Consider the following 21,846-nt stretch of genomic DNA (forward strand, 5'->3'; position numbering starts at 1 on the left):
TCCTGTGCATTTTTTTTTTTTTTTTTTGAGACACAGTCTCGCTCTGTCGCCAGGCTGGAGTGCAGTGGCGCAATCCCGGCTCACTGCAACCTCTGCCTCCCAGGTTCGAGCGATTCTCCTGCCTCATCCTCCCGAATAGCTGGGACTATAGGCACGCACCACCACACCCAGCTAATTTTTGTGTTTTTAGTAGAGACAGGGTTTCACCATGTTGGCCAGGATGGTCTTGTCTCTTGACCTCATGATCCACCCACCTCGGCCTCCCAAAGTGCTGGGATTACAGGCATGAGCCACGGCGCCCAGCTGTTCCTGTGCATTTTTTACCTGAATTCCTCCCATTTCACTTTTAAGATCATGTCTTGTTCTAAGGAAGCACAGAGTAGTCATCATTTACAGATGACCTTTACACTGAACATAATGTCTGAAGTTTGCATCTTTCCTAAATCTTTTCCCAAATAATTAAAAAAAAAAAAAAAATCCCAAGCATTGAAAGAAACTTGAGAGGGCCCTCCATAGCCTTACCTTCAGCAGGTTTAGGACTTTCTTGCCAAGATCCAGCTCAAAGTTGGCATAATTAGAACCACACATGTCATAGATAAACACCAGTCCATTCCTCTGAGTTTCAAAGCTGTAAATCAACCATTGAACAAAAACATTTCTAAGTAAGAAGATGGATGAGGCAGGTTGAAAGCCTAATGCCAAAACAAAACCTGAGAGTATGAGACACATCTAGGATCAAAACAACTGCCTGACTGCACACTGGTCTTACAAAAAGATCTCTTATCTTTGGTGTCTGCTATGTTTATTAAGGCAGATTTATCCAGATTTACCAAATGCCAAACTCATAGGTTGAGAATGCTCTACAGCAACTAAGTTATCAAAATCTGAACTGTTTTCTCCCACCCCTCTGAATCTACCTACCCAAATCATATAACATATTCCGTACTCAACCCCAAAGTTTCCTCTTCCATGAAAATTTCCCTGATAACTGTAATCAAACATGCTACCAATCGTTTTTTTCCCTTAAAGCCCCATAAATCTTTCTGTGGATTTTTCTTGTGGCCTTAATATACTCTGTGTAGCCATCTGATTCTCTCCTAAAGGACAAGAACTTGTTGTTCAACTCATTATGCCCAACAGTCCCTAGCACAGCCCTTAAAAATAAATGGTCACTGAATTGTAATTCAGTAGACTGGAAGCCCATCTCTAAGAAAATATTTCAGACCTGTGAAAAACTGTGTAGAACAAAACTGCCTCTAAGCTCATTGATAGTAAATTTGTCTCTTATGACCTCGTGGAGGAAGAGAACAAACCCATAAATGGCCTTTGGAAAGCATTCCTAAAAAGTAGATTAAGGCTGACATGGTGGTTCATGCCTATAGTCTCAGTACTTTGGGAGGCTAAGGATGGCGGATAGCTTGAGCCCATGAATTTGAGACCAGGCTGGGCAACATGACAATACCTCATCATGTAGTGACCTATAGTCCCAGCTACTCGGGAGGCTCAGGTGGGAGGGTCACTTTAGCCCAGGAGGTCGAGGCTGCAGGGAGGTCATGCCACTGCACTCCAGCCTGGGAGACAGAGTGAGATCTTGTCTTAAGAAAAAGTAAGGCTGGGCACAGTGGCTCACGCCTTTAATCCTAGCACTTTGGGAGGCAAAGGCAGCTGGATCGCTTGAACCCAGGAGTTCAAGACCAGCCTGGGCAACATGGCAAGACCCTGACTCTCTTTAAAAAAAAAAAAAAAAGAAAGAAAAAAGAGGGAAAACAAAGAAAAAAAAAGCAGATTAACAGGTATTAATAGTAAGCCATGGCTGGGTGTGGTGGTTCATACCTATAATCCCAGCACTTTGGGAGCCTGAAGCAGGTGGATCACCTGAGGTCAGGAGTTCGAGACCTGCCTGGCCAATATGGTGAAGCCCCATTTCTACTAAAAATACAAAATTAGCCGGGTATGGTGGCACATGCCTGTAATCCCAACTACTTGGGAGGCTGAGGCAGGAGAATTGCCTGAGCCCAAGCAGCAGAGGTTGCAGTGAGTTGAGACTGCACCACTGCACTCCAGCCTGGGCAACAGAGCGAGACTCCATCTCAGGGAAAAAAAAAAAAAAAAAAAAAGTAAGCCTATTCCCAGACCAAACTGAGGAACATTTGAAGATACAGAAAGTATTCCTTAGTCCAATTTCCCAGATTTATAAAGATTTCTCAAACATGTACTCTTCCACCAAGCCAGATCCGTACTTATATGTGATTTGCAGACCCAAATAGTCATCAGGATAAATTATTTGATTGGACTACTCACAAATGACAGCAAGAGTTTTCACATCTATTTAGAATTGAGAAAATGTTTGGCACAAAACACATTCCTGAAATCAGGAGTCTCAAAGTTATTGTTTTTTGTTTTGAGACAGAGTTTCACTCTTGTCACCCAGGCTGGAGTGCAACGGCGGGATCTCGGCTCACTGCAACCTCCGCTGCCTGGGTTCAAGCAATTCTTCTGCCTCAGCCTCCAGAGTAGCTGGGACTACAGGCGCCCGCCACCACACTTGGCTAATGTATTTTTAGTAGAGACGGGGTTTCGCCATGTTGGCCAGGCTGGTCCCGAACTCCTGAGCTCAGGTGATCCACCCACATCAGCCTCCCAAAGTGCTGGGATTACAGGCGTGAGCCACTGTGCCCAGCCTCAAAGTTATTTTGTATCTTACTATTTTTGCACCAGCACCTCCTGGGAACCTCCATATCTTCATCCCTTTAACAAATTCCAAGGCAGAAGCACCCGCCCATGAGCTAACATTTCAAAAATGTCTAATTCTGAGGTACATGAAAGTTTCTCCAGCAGACTTAGTTTCAACTGGCACCTAATGTGTTACATTAGTGTTAAATCTTTACTCCTTTTTGTTATTTATTTCTTCATTTATTTTTTAATTTTTAGTAGAGATGGGGTTTCATTACGTTGCCCAGGCTGGTCTCAAACTCCTGACCTCAAGTGATCTGCCCCCCTCGGCCTCCCAAAGTGCTGGGATTACAGGTGTGAGTCACTGCGCCCTGCCCTTGACTCTTTTTTCACAACCCCAGAGAGACCATGATCCACAAAGGTCCAAGATGCCGTTAAAATGTGTGGCACAGGACAGGTCCAGTGACTCACACCTGTAATCTCAGCACTTTGGGAGACTGAGATGTGAAGACTGCTTGAGGCCAGAAGTTCGAGACCAGCCTGGTCAACAGAGTGAAACTCCGCCTCTACAAAAAAATTTTAAAATTGGACGGGTTTATTAGTACGTGCCTGTGGTCCCAGCTCCTTGGGAGACAGAGGCAGGAGGATCATTTGAGCCCAGGAGTTGAGGCTGCTGTGAGTTATGATGATACAACTGCACTTCAGCCCGAGCAAGAGTGAGACCCTGTCTCTTAAATAAAAAGAAACAAAGAAAATGTGTGGCATAATTATTGAATAGGCTATCCAGATCTAGATACTTTCTATTTCTCCATGAGCTCCTCAAGGGTCAAATTCAAATTATGGGCTTTCCCCTCATGACTCCAGCTTGTGGCAGGGGACTAAAACAAAAACAAGTCAGTGAGGGGGCAAAGAGAATTTAAAAAAAAGAAGCTTGGATGCATAATGAATGATCCAGGTTCTATATTCCCAGATCAAAGTGCTCATCCTGTGAAGGCACATAAAACATGAATGCAGTAAGATTTTCACACTTTAGGGTATAGAATAGATAGATAGATAGATAGATAGATAGATAGATAGATATGTGTGTTTATATATGTGTGTATATATATACATACACTTTTTTTTTTTGGAGACAGAGTTCGCTCTTGTTGCCCAGGCTGAAGTGCAATAGCGTGATCTCTGCTCACTGCAACCTCCGCCCAAGTTCAAGTGATTCTCCTGCCTCAGCCTCTTGAGTAGCTGGGATAACAGGCACCGACCACCACACCTGGCTAATTTTTTGTATTTTTACTAGAGACGGGGTTTCACCATGTTGGCCAGGCTGGTCTCGAACTCCCGACCTCAGGAGATCCACCCCCTTGGACTCCCAAAGTGCTGGGACTACACGCATGAGCCACCAGAATATATATATTTTTAAGACAGCATTTTACTCTGTTGCCCATGCTGTAGTGCAGTGGCACAATCATGGCTCACTGCAGCCTCGACCTCCCAGGGCTCAGGTGATCCTACCAGGGCTCAGGTGATCCTCCCAGTTCAGCCTTCTGTGAGTGTCTGGGACTACAGGCAAATACCACCATGCCTGGCTGCCTAATTTTTAAACTTTTGTAGAGATGAGGTCTTGCTATGTTGCCCAGGCTGGTCTCGAACTTCTGGACTCAAGCGATCCTCTCACCTGGCCTCCCAAAGTGTTGGGATTACAGGCATGAGCCACTGCACCCAGTTTAAGATTTACAATGGGCTGGGCACAGTGGCTCACGCCTGTAATCCCAGCACTTTGGGAGGCCAAGGCGGGCGGATCACGAAGTCAGGTGATCGAGACCATCCTGGCTAACAAGGTGAAACCCCATCTCTACTAAAAATAAAAAAAAAAAAAAAAAACGGGCATGGTGGCGGGCGCCTGTAGTCCCAGCTACTTGGGAGGCTGAGGCAGGAGAATGGCATGAACCCGGGAGGCAGAGCTTGCAGTGAGCTGAGATAGCGCCACTGCACTCCGTCTCAAAAAAAAATTTTTTTTAAATTCCTGAGCTACATGTTACAGAAAACACCAAGAAGTTTAAAACACAGTCCCTGACATTGGTTTTAAAAAAACTGAGAAGCCAGATGCAGTGGCTTATGCTTGTAATCCCAGCATTTTGGGAGGCTGAGATGGGAGGATTGCTTAAGCCCAGGAGTTCAAGACTGCAGTGAGCTACAATTATGCTACTGCACTACAGCCTGGGTAACAAAGCAAGCCCTAGTCTCAAAAAACAAAAAAGAAAGAAACTGAGGATAGGAGATCCATGAGGGGCTACCAATGAAACAAGACTGGTTACAGATCACTTTGAAGAAGACGGATGATGGATATGTGGATGTTCATGATACCATTCTCTCTCAACCTACAGAGATTTGGATGTTAAAAAGAAAGTTTCCTGCCCTCAAGAAGCGAGTGGATTCATCATGTTGCCTAGGGCTGGTCTCAAACTCCTGGGCTCAGACAATCTGCCCGTCTCAGCTTCCCAAAGTGCTAGAATTACAGGCATGAATCAATGCGCCTGGCCTCAATATAGCACTTCTAATCCGGAGGACCAGCTAAAGATGTTGAGAGCAGTAAGAAACTGTAAATTGCAAGCACCAGGGAAAAAGGAATAGCAGAACAACAGCATGGGAGGATAGAAATAACTCTGCCCAAGAGTGAAGAAACCAGGATCTTAAAACCAGCTGGACTAACATGTGATGACTGTAAAAAACTTCTCGGGGCTTGAGTTTAATTGTCAATTGAATTGTAACAATACCATTTACCTTAGCAGGGAGACAGTGATGACCTGAGCTCGTTCTTTATGCTTATGCACCTGTTTTTATTAAGGATGGTTTTTGCTTAACTTTATACTTCTGGACTTCTCCCTGAATGTTTTTTGTTGTTGTTTGCTTTGTGTGGGCTTTTTTGTGGGTTTTTTTTTTTTTTTTTTTGAGACAGGTCTCGCTATGTCACCCAGGCTGGAATGCAGTGGCGTGATCATGGCTCACTACAGCCTCACCCTTCTGGGCTCAAGTGATCTTCCCACCTCAGCAACCTCCCCCACCTCCCCCAAGAAGCTGGGACTAAAGGTGGACGCTACCACACCCAGCTAATTTTTTGTATTTTTTATCAGAGACAGGGTTTCACCATGTTGTCCAGGCTGGTCTCAACTCCTGGCCTCAAGCAATCCACCTGCTTCAGCCTCCCAAAGTGCTGGGATTACAGGTGTGAGCCACTGCACCCAGCCCTCCCCTGAATGTTGAGTCTCAAAATCCTCTGAACTAAATGGCATTATTCCTGTTATGCAGACAAAGAAACTGAGGCCCTAGAGGTTCTGATATGAGCAAAAAGAACCAGCACAGGTCATCTCCCCCTCATTCTTTTCCAATAAGTAGTTTTCCATACACTGAAGATTGCCAATAATTGACTTTCTCAGCTTCTGTTTTCCTGACATAGAGCCAAGGTGGTAAAGAGAATGCCCACCATCTTGACAGTGCTTGCAAACATGCCGAGTCCTAAAGGACATGGATTGTTTTCTATTCATAGCATTGCCCAGGGCACATCCTAGGAGAATGGTGAAGGCACTGCTGAATTTAATCAAGTAAAAAACTGTCACTTTCCTACCTGCATGTAGAATACCTAAAAAATAATCTCAATGCTTACCTATCCACAGCTCTGTCTAGCAAGTAAAACAGAGCCTGAAGTACCACATGTTGGACTGACTTGTGGGGATGATGCAACCTGGCAGTAAAGAGGGCAATGGAGGCTCCTGTTGGGTCCCGAACATTCTAAAGCAAATAAAACAAGAAACATTAAAAAAATCAAATAGAAAATCACAGCAATTACTAAGACTTATATACTGGATAAGGGTTTGATACATGTAGAAAACAGATGCTAACAATAATTCCCTGACTTCACCAATTGCTCTCCAAAGGGAAGAATGTTAATATCATCCCTTGCCTGATTCTCTCAGGACTCCCTAGACCATATTTCTGTGGTAAGAAAAAAAAAACACATTCTCTTTGCTCTTCAACTACAGACAGATCAAAGGATGGCTGTGCACTGGCTTCCTAGCTAACTTCCCTGGCAGAATGGCAAAAGAAACAAGCAGCAGGAGAGAACCAGGGAACAGGACCATGATTTCCACCCTCTGCCTTAAAAGTGCCATTGTATGTTTACTTGAAAGGCTGAGGTCTCAACTAAGTGGAGAGCTTGTGTTAAATATGGAAGCATGGGTGTCTGACACATTGCATACCTCTCCCAAAGACCATGACTAACCTTAATGGACCAACTGAAGAAACTTTTCTAAGTCTACTGTACAACTGATTTTCTATAATTCAATTATTCAATTATCATTAGTAACTCTAATTACTAGAAACTATTAGTAATTCAATTGTTACTAAAATAATTTTATACCAAACTGCATGGCTGTTTCACATCTGCTCCTAACTGTGGAGACTCTCTAGATTCAGGATAAGGTATATAGGAACAAAGTCCAAACAGGGGGATGGGGGAGAGATAGCATTAGGAGATATACCTAATGCTAAATGACGAGTTAATGGGTGCAGCACACCAACAAGGCACGTGTATACATATGTAACAAACCTGCACGTTGTGCACATGTACCCTAAAACTTAAAGTATAATAATAATAAAATTAAAAAAAAAAAAAGTCCAAACAGGACACCAGTTAAAAAAGGAAGTAATAAGGCCCTATGAGATAGGTCCCTAAACACTCACTAAGATGGTGAATTTTCCACTGAGGATCTCAGAACGAAGAGGTTCCTCATGAGGTTTCAGCTTTACAATGCCTTCCTTCCTTCGAGTTTCCTAAAAAGGAAGCACAGCAAAATGTATTAATATGAAAATACTGTATATCCAGGACAGCACCATGTAACCACCAAATCTCAGGGATAAGGTGGTTATCAATGAATGAATGAATTATAAATTTCATAACTAAATAAATTTTATAACTAATTTCATAACCAATTCTACTTCATTTAGTTGAATTAGAATTCAATTAAATGGGCCGGGCGCAGTGGCCCACGCCTGTAATCCCACCACTTTGAGAGGCTGAGGCGGGCAGGTCACCTGAGGTCAGGAGTTCAAGACCAGCCTGGCCAACATGGTGAAACCTTGTCTCAGCTAAAAATACAAAAATTAGCCTGGCATGGTGGTGCGCGCCCATAATCCCAGCTACTCAGGAGGCTGAGGCAGGAGAATCGCTTGAACCCAGAAGGTGGAGGTTGCAGTGAGCCAAGACAGCACCACTGCACTCCAGCCTGAGCGACAGAATGAGACTCTGTCTCAAAAAAAAAAAAAAAAAAAAGCAGCTAAATGAATAATGAAGTCAACTAAATGAATTATGAATTTCTTTGTAACCTGCCTCCAAGCCAGTCAAGCATTTTCAGAATTCCTGTCCAAAGCTACTTTATCAGCCCCTCAGGTAGGGTATTTTTCTCTGACTCAGTAAGAACTCTAACCCTGAAGAGTAACCAGTATGTTACATTGAGGTGCAGGATCAAGGTTCTTAAACACGCAGCAGCACTGACATGGTACCAGGACACTAAAATATGGACCTCAAAAATGTCTGGATGCATACATCCTCACATATTTTCTAGGTTTAGGCCTCTCCTATGTTTAAATAGGAGCCTTCTCTCCACCTGATATTGTCTCCAACAGCAGCTACCATGACTTCATTTTCCTCACCCTGATGGCCAGATTCTTTTTTTTTATTTAACTGAGACCGAGTCTCACACTGTTGCTGAGGCTGGAGTGCAGTGGCATGATCTTGGCTCACTGCAACCTCCACTTCTAAGAGATTCTCTTGCCTCAGCCTCCTGAGTAGCTGGGATTACAGGCACATGCCACCACGCCTAGCTAATTTTTGTGTTTTTAGTAGAGATGGGGTTTTGCCATGTTGCCCAGGCTGGTCTCGAACTCCTGGGCTGAAGCAATCCACCCGCCTCAGCCTCCCAAAGTGCTGGGATTATAGGCATGAGCCACCGCGCCCAGCCTCTGCAGTTCTCCTCTTAAATGACAAGGTTGACCACCTACATTTCCTTTTTCCGGAGACATTCTCTACCTTTATATACCGATAACAAAAAAATATTATCTTGGTTTGTCTTATTTCATCAACTGCTTGTTTTAAACCTCTTAGGCTGGGCACGGTGGCTCACGCCTGTAATCCCAGTACTTTGGGAGGCCGAGGTGGGTGGGTCACTTGAGCTCAGGAGTTCGAGACCACCCTGGGCAACATAGCAAAACCCCGTCTCTACAAAAAATACAAAAAATTAGCCAGGCGTGGTGGCGCGTGCCTGTGGTCCCAGCTACTCGGGAGGCTAAGGTGAGGTGGGAGGATCACTTGAGCTCAGGAAGCAGAGATCTGCAGTGAGCTGAGATCATGCCACTTCACTTCAGTCTGGGAGACACAGCAAGACTCTGTCTCAAAAAAAAAAGTGCTTCCACAGAATCCAGTGCTGCCTTATCATAACATTTCTACAACTCTTTGTTTATTCTTTCTTTTTTTTTTTTTTAAACAGTCTCATTCTGTTGCCCAGACTGGAATGCAATGGTGTGATCTCAGCTCACTGCAACCTCCACCTCCTTGGTTCAAGTGATTCTCCCTCCTCAGCCTCCAGAGTAGCTGGGAATACTGGTGCCACTACACCCAGCTAATTTTTGTAGTTTTAGTAGAGATGCGGTTTTGCCATTTTGTTCAGGCTGGTCTCAAACTCCTGACCTCAAGTGATCCACCTGCCTTGGCCTCCCAAAGTGCTGGGATTACAGGCATGAGCCACTGCGCCCAGCCCTAGTCTCTCTCTCTAAATAGTAATCTCTGCACCTGGAACACAGTAAGTATAAAATAAGTATCTGTTGAGTAAATGAATGAATATTGAATAAGCTGGTCCACAAGATAGATGTAACCAAACTTCAGTTAAGCTAATCCTAGTGCTTGTTATCCCAATTTTTTTTTTTTTAAGGGAGATTTTGTATTTCTTTAGAAGGATTCTGACCCCAAAGTAACATGCTGTATAATGTTTTATCAAAGACGCTACTAACTGAGAAAGCAAACAGAAGCACAAAACTAAAGTCTGTGCCCCCTCAAAAAACAAAAATCAAAACAAAGTAAAATCCTAATGCCGCTACATTTGCATAAAGATACTTTAAGATAATGGAACTAGCTAATACACAGTTGCTCTTCTTTTCCAGTGTTAAAACTTCCCTTCCTGAACTGCCCACTAAGCTCATCATTCATCTGAATGGCAAGTTTCTAAAAGCCTTAGACATCCTGAAAACCAAGATTTTCATGTGGCCAGAGGCCAATGAAACGAGCTAGGATTAAAATTCTAGGAAGGGTGAACCCCTATCCTGTCACCAGGATGCTGTCAGGCTACTTCCTCCGTCTCAATCATTAGATGTGGCATCCTGGTCTACGATCAAAACTTAGGTACAAAAGTACTGCCTTCCAGTAGCTGCCTTGCCCAGCTTCAGCTCTCACAAGGGCTCCTGGATATGGATCCATTTTTTATGAAAGTGGGGAGGAACACTTAGAGAACCGATGTGTGTGTCGAGCATGAGAGGGACAACAGCAACACTTAGCCCAACTGCCACAGGTCTGGTCCACCCCTGAGCCACATACTCTGTAGGAGTGGAACAATTCTATGGCACGGAGCACATCAAACTTCCTTGCCATGAGGAACTTGACAGCCACATTCCAAGACAGCGGGGAAACATTGTACTGAACTGTCCACTTGTTAATCTCTTCGAGAAACTGCTTGGTAGCCTGTTTGACAAAGAAAGAAAGAATAATTAGTAAGAAGAGAGCATATTTATGGAGTCAAAAAACAAGTAAAAACTATCATCCCTTCCCTAAGCAAGTCTGAACCCAGTTTGCTACAGGGAGCAAGGAAACAAAAACAAAAAGGTAGAAACAGGTCTGAAACCAGACATAGTTAAAATTTGTATAATTCAATGAGGCCAGAAGCCAGATCTAGGTTCAGAAAACAGGACTTAGTGCAAGTATGCATGAAAAAATGAGGGGGGAGAAGAGAGATCCTGAATGAGATGCAAATTACTAGTCCCAAAGCAAAAAATAAAAAAATAAAAAAAACTTGGGAGGCCACACTTTGGGAGGTGGAGGCGGGAGGATCACTTGAGGTCAGGAGTTCAAGACTAGCCTAACCAACGTGGTGAAACTCCATCCATCTCTACTAAAAATACAAAACTAGCTGGATGTGGTGGCGCACACCTGTAATCTCAGCTATTTGGGAGGCTGAGGTAGGAGAATTGCTTAAACCCAAGAGGCAGAGGTTGCAGTGAGCTGAGATCACGCCATTGCACTCCAGCCTGGGCAACAAGAGCGAAACTGTCTCAAAAAAAAAAAAAAAGAAAGAAAGAAAGAAAAAGAAAACAAAAAGAAAAGTGGCCAGGCCTTCCGAAGGATTATTGCCTAATGCAGTGTAGTATAGCAGTCTCAGCTGCTGCTTTGGTCCCACAAGCCAACTGGACACAGCAAAAGAATCAGAAAATGGTTTTGGCTTTGGAATTTGAGACCAGTAAAATTATTAAGAAGAACTTAACAAATCAAAAGAGCAGCTATTCTTTGTGCTAACTGACCCCACTGGACCTCTTCATGCTTTGCATGGCAACCCCAAAACTGGATACTAGTATCCAGGGTCAGTAAGAGCCCCTCTGGATAGCGGTTTTGGAAAGGGGAGGAAATTTTTCATTTTTACTGTCTGACCCAGGCTGGCAAGATGCCTGCTTCCAGAACTATTTGTATCTCTCAACTAATTCATGTTCTTTTATGCACTCTCATCCTATTTCTCCTTACATTATAACCAATTTCCTTTTTAGACAAACTACTTTTCTGTTTCTTCATTTTAGAATGATTTAAATTGGGATTTTTTTTTTTCTCTTTTTGAGACAGGGTCTCACTCTGTGACCCAGGCTGGAATGTAGTGGCACAATCTTGGCTCACTGCAGCTTCGACCTCCTGGGCTCAAACAATCCTCCAGCCTCAGCCTCTCGAGTAGCTGGGACTAGAGGCATGGCATATGTCACCACACCCAGTAATTTTTTTCTTTGTTATTTTTAGTAGAGACAAGGTCTCACTACATAGCCCAGGATTGGTCTCAAACTCCGGGGCTCAAGCGATCCTCTCATGATCCCTCTCAAAGTGCTGGGATTACAGGCATGAGCCACTGCCCTCAGCACTTTTTTTTTTTTTTTTTTTTTTTGAGACAAGGTCTCACTCTGTCACTCAGCAGACTGGAGTGCAGTGGCACAATCACTGCTCATTGCAGCCTCAAACTCCTGGGCTCAAGGGATCCTACCGTCCCTGCCTTCCGAGCAGCTGTGACTACAAGTGCACACCACCATGCCTAGGTAATTTTTTTGATTTTCTGTAGAGACGAGGACTCCCTTTGTTGGCCAGGCTGGTCTTGAACTCCAGTGCTCAAGTGATCATTCCATCTCGCGTTCCCAAAGTGCTGGGATTGCATCTGTGAGCTAAATTGGAATTTTTTTTTTTTTTTTTTTTTTTTTTTAGACAGTCTCACTCTGTCACCCAGGCTGGAGTGCAGTGGTGCAATCTTGGCTCACTGCAACCTCTGCCTCCAGGGTTCAAGTGATTCTTCTGCCTCAGCCTCCCGAGTAGTTGGGACTACACGCCCAGCTAATTTTTGTATTTTTAGTAGAGACAAAGTCTCACCATGTTGGCCAGGCTGGTCTCCAACTCCTGACCTCATGATCCGTCCGCCTTGGCCTCCCAAAGTGCTGGGATTACAGGTGTGAGCCACCACACCCAGCCAGGAATAATTTTTTTGTAGGCATTCTACACTACTAAAAGCTTCATGCATGGCTATTCTGTCTCTTCCATCCAGAAACTTTTCTCAGCTGTTTGTCTACAATATGATGAACCTGATGAGAATTCTGAATTTTAACCATACCTCTATTCCCAATCAACCCACAGTTATGACTTATTTATTCATATTTAATAAGCACCTGTTATTTGTTAAGCTAATACTTGCACTGAAAGGTATAACGAATAAAAAAATGAGGTTTGCTTCGAAAGGTATAAAACTAGCTTACCATGTGACCATGGACAAGGTAATTCTGTCTTTGCTAATTTTTCAATTGAAAAATAAAGGGAGGACTGGGCACGGTGGCTCACAACTATAATCCCAGCACTTTGGGAAGCCAAGGCGGGTGGATCATTTGAGGTCAGGAGTTCGAGACCAGCCTGGCCAACATGGTGAAACCCTGTCTCTATTAAAAATACAAAAAGCAGCCAGGCTTGGTGGCATATGTCTGTAATCCCAGCTACTCAGGAGGCTAAGGCAGGAAAATTGCTTGAACCCAGGATGTGGAGGTTGCAGTGAGCCAAGATCGCGCCATTGCACTCCAGCCTGGGTGACAGAGTAAGACTCTGTTTCAAAGAAAAAAAAAAAAATGGCTGGACGTGTTGGCTTATGCCTGTAATCCCAGCACTTTGGGAGGCCAAGGAGGGCAGATCACGAGGTGAGGAGTTCGAGACCAGCCTGGCCAATATGGTGAAACCCCGTCTCTACTAAAAATACAAAAATTAGCTGGGCAGGGTGGCATGCGCCTGTACTCCCGGCTAGTCAGGAGGCTGAGGCAGAAGAATCGCTTGAACCAGGAGGCAGGGTTGTAGTAAGCCAAGATCGCACCACTGCACTCCAGCCCGAGCGACAGAGAGAGACTCCATCTCAAAAAAAAAAAAAAAAGAAAGAAAGAAAAAGAAAGGGAGGGCTGGGCACAGTGGCTCATGCCTGTAATCCTAGCACTTTGGGAGGCCAAGGCAGGAAGATCACTTGAGGCCAATTCAAGATCAGCCTGGCCAACATAGTGAGATCCTGTCTCTATTATACATATATATTACATATTATATATTATAATAATATATAACATATATAATATATAATTATATATGTTATACATTAATTTAATTATATATAAATTAATATATGTTATATATAATATATCATATATTAATATATAATATATAATATATAACATATAATATATAATAAATATATGTTATTATATAATAATTATATAATTATATTATAACATAGTATATATATTTATTATATATAATTATATATAATATTTATTATATTATATATAATTATATATAATATTTATTATATATAATTATAATAATATATAACATATACTATATAATATATAATATAATATATAACATATACTATATGATATATAACATAATATATAACATATATTATATATAATATATAACATAATATATAACATATATTGTATATAATATATAATAATATATATATTATATATAATATTATATATTATATATAATATATTATATTATATTATATATAATATTATATATTATATATAATATATAATATTATATATAATATTATATATTATATATAATATATAATATTATATATAATATTATATATTATATATTATATATTATATATTATATATTATATATAATATTATATATTATATATATATATAAAAGAAAAATAAAGAGAAAAAGCATAATAGCAATGACCTACTTCAGAGTCTTGGCAACAAGTCCTACCTTACAAATACAATCCAAATTGCTACACACTATTTAAACAACTGGCAAACTAAAATCCCAGGAGAGTCAGCAATACCTCATAACAGAGCATCTGATTCATCCCCCAATTTCTAGGAAAGGACAAAAGTACTTTATAAACCCGAGGAAAGTCTAAACGGCGTGAGGCTGCACCTGAGCTTTAGAGCCTTACAATTAAGGCAACATAGCTTACACCATTGGAGAAGGAAAGAACCAGCAAAACCAATCAGGCAAAGTGCATGAAAAGAGCCAAGAAATAAAGACCATGAAGAAAAGCTTTCAGAAGATCATTTTGGCCTGGAACCAGCTGAAGCCACACCAGAGAAATGAGTCCCAGAGAAGACAACAGGACAAACTTAGAATGCTCCTTCAGAAAATAGTTTGAGTTGCCTCTGTGGAGTGAGTGGCCAGCATCAAAATGAGGAAAGATGGAAGGAAAAAGAAGTGAGCACAGAAAGATGCCAGAAATAAAACTCTAGCCAGTCAGTAAATTCTCCAGGAGACATGGTACCTGGTTTTGTTTTTTTGTTTTTTCTGCTTTTTTTTTTTTTTGTTTTGAGACAGAATCTCGCTCTGTTGCCCAGGCTGGAGTGCAGTGGCGCAATCTTGGCTCACGGCAAGCTCCACCTCCCGGGTTCATGCCATTCTCCTGCCTCAGCCTCCCGCCACCACACCCGGCTAATTTTTTTGTATTTTTAATAGAGACGGGGTTTCAGCGTGTTAGCTGGGATGGTCTCGATCGCCTCACCTCGTGACCCACCTGCCTCGGCCTCCCAAAGTGCTGGGATTACAGGTGTGAGCCACCACCCCCGGCCGAGACATGGTACCTGTTTTTTAATTAACCTATTATCCTTTAAATCCAGTTCTCTAGTGGGCCTCTCTGATGTTGCTTATAGAATAAAACACCAGAATAATAGAACATATTTTTCCTGCTACTTAGCTGGGTATATAATTTCTAATATAAAATAATCACTGGATAAATCAATGTATAAGTAGAAGTGGAAAATCTAAATGACCAAGAGGTGATTTGAACTCATCACATATCCATCTGTTAAGATAAATTTTCATTTTTTGGCTGGGCACAGTGGCTCGCCCCTGTAATCCCAGCACTTTGGGAAGCCAAGGTGGGCAGATAACGAGGTCAGGAGTTCGAGACCAGCCTGGCCAACATAGTGAAACCCTGTCTCTACTAAAAATACAAAAAATTAACAGGGTGTGGTGGCAGGTGCCTGTAATCCCAGCTACTTGGGAGGCTGAGGCAGGAGAATCACTTGAACCCAGGAGGCAGAGGTTGCAGTGATCCAAGATCGTGCCACTGCATTCCAGCCCAGGAGACAGTGCAAGACTCTGTCTCAAAAAAAAAAAGATAACTTTTCATTTTTCATAAATAAACCATGTCCTAATAAGAGAAAGGCATGCAGGTTTCACACACTTCCTTCAAAGTATATCTTGCCTTCCTTTTTATTAAGCTCAGTTCTTCCAAGGTTCTTCATGTTCTGTAGCTCCCAAGAGCTGTTGCCTTGAGCTGACCTCTGTCCCCCTGCTGGTCAGGATGTTATTCTTGGCTTTAAGCACAGGAACAATTCCTCCTGGTTTGGCCTGACCAGGCCTTGCATGTAGAGTCCAGTGTACTGTAAACAGTGATGTGATATTTACAGATACAAATACACACGCATAGCACCTGCTCTGTTCAGCCTCAGATTCACCCTCCTGTGCACCCATCCCTCTGGTGGAAGAGATGAACCTCTAAAAGGAGTCAGAAAGAATGGTCTCATCTTCAACAACCTTCCTTTAGACAGTTAATCAGATTTCTCCCTCTGTTTACACATAGGTTTAACATGACCACTGAGTACAAACTAATTTGTAGCTCTGCTGGTTACCAGAAAAACAAGTCCCAGCAACTTTAATGAGCAACACAGTCTTCAGAAGGGATAATTGAAATTCTCGAAATTAAAATTCAGTGTATTTCCTAGTGAAAGAAAGAATGGGCCAAAAGATGAGTCACAGCTTAGAAAATATTTTAACTCCAGGACAATGGTTTGAATCTATCTATGCTTATGAAACACAAGTTGTTAACACCTGGCAGCTAAGGAAGAGCTGGAGTTCAAACAGCTCTGGTCTTCCTTTGGAATAAGGTCTGAATTGATATATGGAGAAACTAACATTACCACTTACAACCCTCCTTAACCAGTTTTTCAAGTAAGGGTAAGATTTGTTTTGTTTTGCTTTTTTGATACAGGGTGTTGCTCTGTCACCGAGGATGGAGTGGAGCGATCATGGCTCACTGCAGCCTCGACCTCCTGGGCTCAATTGATCCTCCTGCCTCAGCCTCCCAAGTAGCTGAGACTACATGCATGTGTCACCACGCCTGGCTAATTTTTGCATTTTTTAGTACAGATGGGGTTTCATCATGTAGCCCAGGCTGATCTCGAACTCCTGGGCTCAAGCAATCTGCCTGCCTCAGCCTCCCAAAGTGCTGGAATTACAGGCATGAGCCACCGTGCCTGGCCTCAAGGGTAAGATTTGTTCCTGCATAGTCAAAAAGCATACTATAATTATCTACTTCTCCCACAACCACGTTTAAATAAATAAAAACAAGTTTCTTGACTATGGCCATGAAGATAAAGATACTAGAGAACCTGCTATAAAACAGCTGAGAAAGCTGTCAATTAAGCAGGGTACGCCCTGGACACAATTCATTAGTGTTGAAATAATGGTATCAGAGAGAATAAAACCAACAACATAGCCTCCATGTTACATCAAACTCCCAAGAGCAGCTATAATTTTGAGATGAGCTTTGAGCAAGGAACTAGCCACTCAAGAGGTCAAGAATAATGTGCTGGCACTCTCAGTTCCACAAGTAGTACCTTAAATCCTATATCCCAAGACAACCTAGGAGAGAGTGAAGAGCCAGACCTATAAGAAACCTGCTCTTGAAATAAACAAAAAACTTCTGTCTCCTGAAATGTCAGTTACCTAGCAACAAAGAAGAAAGTTTAGTGTGGTTCTGGGGATTGTAAAGAACCAATCCATCTTCTTATTCACTACTGTGTGTTATTTGGGCAAGTCATTTAACCTCTCTGAGCCACAATTTCCTCACCTTGAATGAGAAATGGATGGAAGAGCACCCACTACCATACCTAGCACTTGGTAGTCTCTGAATGGATGAATGTTCATTCTCTTTTTTCTTTACTCTGGTCATTTCACACTAAAACTTCTTTCAACAGAGATAGAGTTTCTTAGAATCATATGACCTCTGTTGCTTCCCTTTAGCCTGTATCAATGCAATCCCTCTAATCCATTTTATACAAAACCATACATTTAAACTAGAAAGATGTGTTCAGGCTGGGAGTGGTGGCTCACGTCCATAATCCCAGCACTTTGGAAGGCCAAGGTGGGAAGACTGCTTGAGCCCAGGAGTTAGAGACCAGCCTGGGCAACATGGTGAGACCCCATCTCTACAAAAAAATTTAAAAATTAGCCGTGCATGGTGGCACATGCATGTGGTCCCAGCTACTTGGGGGGCTGAGGTGGGAGGATTGCTTGAGCCTAGGAGGCCAAGGCTGCAGAGGGCCAAGATCATACCATTGCACTCCAGCCTAGGTGACTGAGTGAGACTCTATCTCAAAAAAAAAAAAAAAAAAAAAAAGGCCAGGTGCAGTGGTTCACGCCTATAATCCCAGCACCTTGGGAGGCCGAAGCAGGTGGATCACCTGAGGTCAGAAGTTTGAGACCAGCCTGACCAACAGGGTGAAACCTCGTCTCTACTAAAAAAACAAAAATTAACCAGGTGTGCTGGCTTGCGCCTGTAATCCCAGCTATTCAGGAGGCTGATGAGGGAGAATAGCTTGAACCCAGGAGGCAGAGGCTGCAGTAAGCCAAGATCATGTCATGTACTCCAGCCTGGGCGACAAGAAAGAAAGAAAAACAAAAGAAATAAACATTCAACTGAAAACTTTTTTTTTTTTTTTTTCAGATGGAGTCTCGCTCTGTCGCCCTGCTGGAGTGCAGCGGCACAATCCCAGCTTACTGCAACCTCTGCCTCCCGGGTTCAAGCGATTCTCCTGCCTCAGCCTCCCAAGTAGCTGGGATTACAGGCGTGCACCACTACGCCCAACTAATTTTTGTACTTTTTAATAGAGACGGGGTTTCACCATGTTGGCCAGGATGGTCTTGATCTCTTGACCTTGTGATCCGCCCACCTTGGCCTCCCAAAGTGCTGGGATTACAGGCATGAGCCACTGCACCCGGCCCATTTTTTTTTTTTTTTTTTTTTTTTTTTTTGAGACAGAGTCTCACTCTGTTGCCCAGGCTGGAGGGCAGTGGCCTGATCTCGGCTCACTGCAAGCTCCGCCTCCTGGGTTCACGCCATTCTCCTGCCTCAGCCTCCTGAGTAGCTGGGACTACAGGCGCCCGCCACCACACCCGGCTATTTTTTTGTATTTTTAGTAGAGACGGGGTTTCACTATGTTGGCCAGGATGGTTTCGATCTCTTGACCTCGTGATCCACCCACCTCGGCCTCCCAAAGTGCTGGGATTACAGGCGTGAGCCACCGCGCCTGGCCTCAACTGAAAACACTTTTTAAAGGACCAATTCTTCCTTATTCAAGGCTCTGTGGCTATAAAGAAAAAGCTGAGGCCAGAAGTATTTAGACTTCAGTTCCCATCTTTTTGTCCCTACTTTCAGACTACTCTGGCAGCTCCAGAGATTAACAATACCATCCTAGGCACAAGCTCCTTTTAACAGCGCAAACTATGGAGAGGTCTCAATACAATAAAGAAAGAGGTGTTGATAACAGGTGTTGTGCAGAACAAACACCATGAAAAAATGCAGTCAGTCATCCTGCAATGAAGACCTAAATAAGGAAAGTGATTCAAGATAAGATGCAATGTCTGGCTTTTACCAAATTTGAAGATACTTCTGTTATTTCAACAAATATGCCATTTCTCCATTATTTCAGTGATGGATGCATTAATGAACTACCTTCCTCTCATGCCTGTTTCCCCCCTCTCTCCTTCATTATGAATTACTGCCTTTTTATATCTATTGATCCCTTCAGCCCATATTAATCTGCTAGGAGACAGACTCTGAGCAAAGACACACTGGTTTGCTATAAGGCAGCAAGAGGTTTGATGAATTTCCAAACTAAAACTACAATTTTTCCATAAGCACTTTGTTAATGTACCAAAAAAGGAAACAAATCCAGTCCCTTTAATATTTACTGGTTTATCTCAAATATTTTCCACTTCTCAGGAAAACACTGCCTTTTCTTAAAATGTGATTTAAAAATAGATAATGCTTTCTTAAATAGGCTCTTACTGCATTTGGGAAAAGTTTTAAGTATATTTTCTGATTTTACCGTATTATAAAACAATGTAATAACAAAAATTTGCAGAAAAGTAAAAGGCCAGTCATAATCCGCGCACACACACATTTAAAGAAAAATTTAAGGGAAGGGGAGAAGAAAGGATTAGTCAAACATTCACAACAAATATTTGCTGAGGGCCCATTCTGTGCTAATCAGTACAGTAGTTGTTGAGAACACAAAACATAGATTGCTTCTTGGCCTTTCGTTAAGATCAAGTGAGAAGACACAACATAAAGACATAAAGACCCTATTCCAAGCAGTTTACAATCATTTAACTATGGAGACAGATGTATAAATAGGTCTTTACCACATAATGTAATAAATTCTAGGAAGGTTCTATGAACAGAATGCTATGGGATTCAAACTCTCTCTATGGATATAAAAAAATTTTTTTAGGAGTGCCTTGAAGGATGAGTAGGAATCTGTCAGGCAGAGAAAAGTATTCTAGTCAGAGAAAACAAAATGTTTCAAATCAGGGTCATGAAAGAACAGGGCTTATTGGGGATATCATATAGCTAGTGTGTCCAATGTGTATGAGGGAGAATGGTGGGAGATGTGTGAACAGGGGGGCTGAACCAGACTGGGAAGGCCCTTGTATGCTGCACTTCAAATTCTAGACATGATCCTATAAACATAAAAGATTCAATAGAGATCTTTAAGCAAAGAGATGAGATGATGAGTTTGGTTCCCCTCTCCCACCTCAAAAAAATAACTATAAGCAGTGGGGAAGTCAGACTGAAAGGAAAAAAAATCTAGCAACAGGGAGGTAAGTTCCCTGAAGACAGGGATCATATCTATTTTATTCACCTAGTTCCTAGCACTGTGCCTGGCACAAAGCACTTACTTAATAAATATCTATGATGAATGAATTAATTATTGAAGTCTCAATATTATTAACATTTAGAGGGCAGACAGAAGATGAAGAACAAAGGAACTTTTACAGTTTTCTTTTAGAAATACTAGTGATTGCAGGCCAGGCATGGTGGCTCACATCTGTAATCCCAGCACTTTGGGAGGCCAAGGCAGGCGGATCACCTGAGGTCAGGAGTTCAAGACCAGCCTGACCAACATGGCAAAACCCCGTCTCTACTAAAAATACAAAACTTAGCTGGGCATGGTGGTGGGCACCTGTAATCCCAACTACTCGGGAGGCTGAGGCAGGAGAATTGCTTGAATCCAGGAGGCCGAGGTTGCAGTGTGCCGAGATCGTGCCATTGCACTCCAGCCTGGGTGACACAGTGAGACTCCGTCTCAAAAAAAAAAAAAAAAAAAAACTAGTGATTGCTGAAAATCAAATAAATGGAGATCTAAACAAAAACAAGAGGAATCGTCAAATATCTTCCTTAAAAAAAAAAAAAATAGGCCAGGCTCGGTTACTCACACCTGTAATCCCAGCACTTTGGGAGGCTTAGGTGGGCGGACCACGAGGTTAAGAGATCGAGACCATCCTGGCCAACACGGTGAAACCCCGCCTCCATTAAAAATACAAAAAACTTAGCTGGGCAAGGTGGCGTGCACCTGTAGTCCCAGTTACTCGGGAGGCTGAGGCAGGAGAATCACTTGAACCCGGGAGGCGGAGGTTGCAGTGAGCCGAGATGGTGCCACTGCACTCCAGCAGGGCGACAGAGGGAGACTCCATCTCAAAAAAAATAGGCCAGGCGCGGTGGCTCACACCTGTAATCCCAGCACTTTGGGAGGCCAAGGCAGGCGGATCACCTGAGGTCAGGCGTTCAAGACCAGCCTGGCCAACATAGCAAAACCCTGTCTCTTCTAAAAATACAAAAATTAGCCGTGTGTGGTGGTGCCTGCCTGTAATCCCAGCTACTTAGGAGGCTGAGGCAGGAGAATCACTTGAACCCGGGAGGCAGAGGTTGCAGTGAGCCAAGATTGTGCCATTGCACTCCAGCCTGGGAGAGAAAGCAAGACTTTGTCTCAAAAAAAAAAAAAAAAAACCACAAAACTTCACAGTAAAGATAGCTCTCACATTACAGGCTTCTCGAGGAATGTAAAGACTTGGTTTAACATCAGGAGATCTATCAAAGCAATTTTTATGTTAACAGGAAAAGAAAAAAAGTATATAACCTTCTCAACAGATGCTGAAAATGCACTGTGTAAAATCCATCACACATAGGCCCTGTAATTTTTTTCTATTAAAGATGGGAAGGCCAGCAGGTCTGCTATCACCACCACTAT

The 21,846-nt window shown here is 42.6% G+C and overlaps 1 protein-coding gene across 1 annotated transcript in view; it reads right to left on the minus strand.

Annotated features, from left to right (window-relative positions):
- PTPN9 (protein tyrosine phosphatase non-receptor type 9) overlaps positions 1-21,846 on the minus strand; it is a 105,642-nt gene that overhangs the window by 43,939 nt on the left and 39,857 nt on the right. Inside the window, exons 2-5 of the mRNA XM_024232245.3 lie at positions 10,310-10,453; positions 7,408-7,497; positions 6,332-6,456; positions 523-628 (exon numbers count right to left, since the gene is read on the minus strand). Of these exons, the coding sequence (XP_024088013.1) occupies positions 523-628; positions 6,332-6,456; positions 7,408-7,497; positions 10,310-10,453 (465 nt within the window). The remainder of the gene's footprint in view (positions 1-522; positions 629-6,331; positions 6,457-7,407; positions 7,498-10,309; positions 10,454-21,846) is intronic.

The sequence above is a fragment of the Pongo abelii genome, chromosome 16 (assembly GCF_028885655.2).
Source record: "Pongo abelii isolate AG06213 chromosome 16, NHGRI_mPonAbe1-v2.0_pri, whole genome shotgun sequence".
Classification (NCBI taxonomy): domain Eukaryota; kingdom Metazoa; phylum Chordata; class Mammalia; order Primates; family Hominidae; genus Pongo; species Pongo abelii.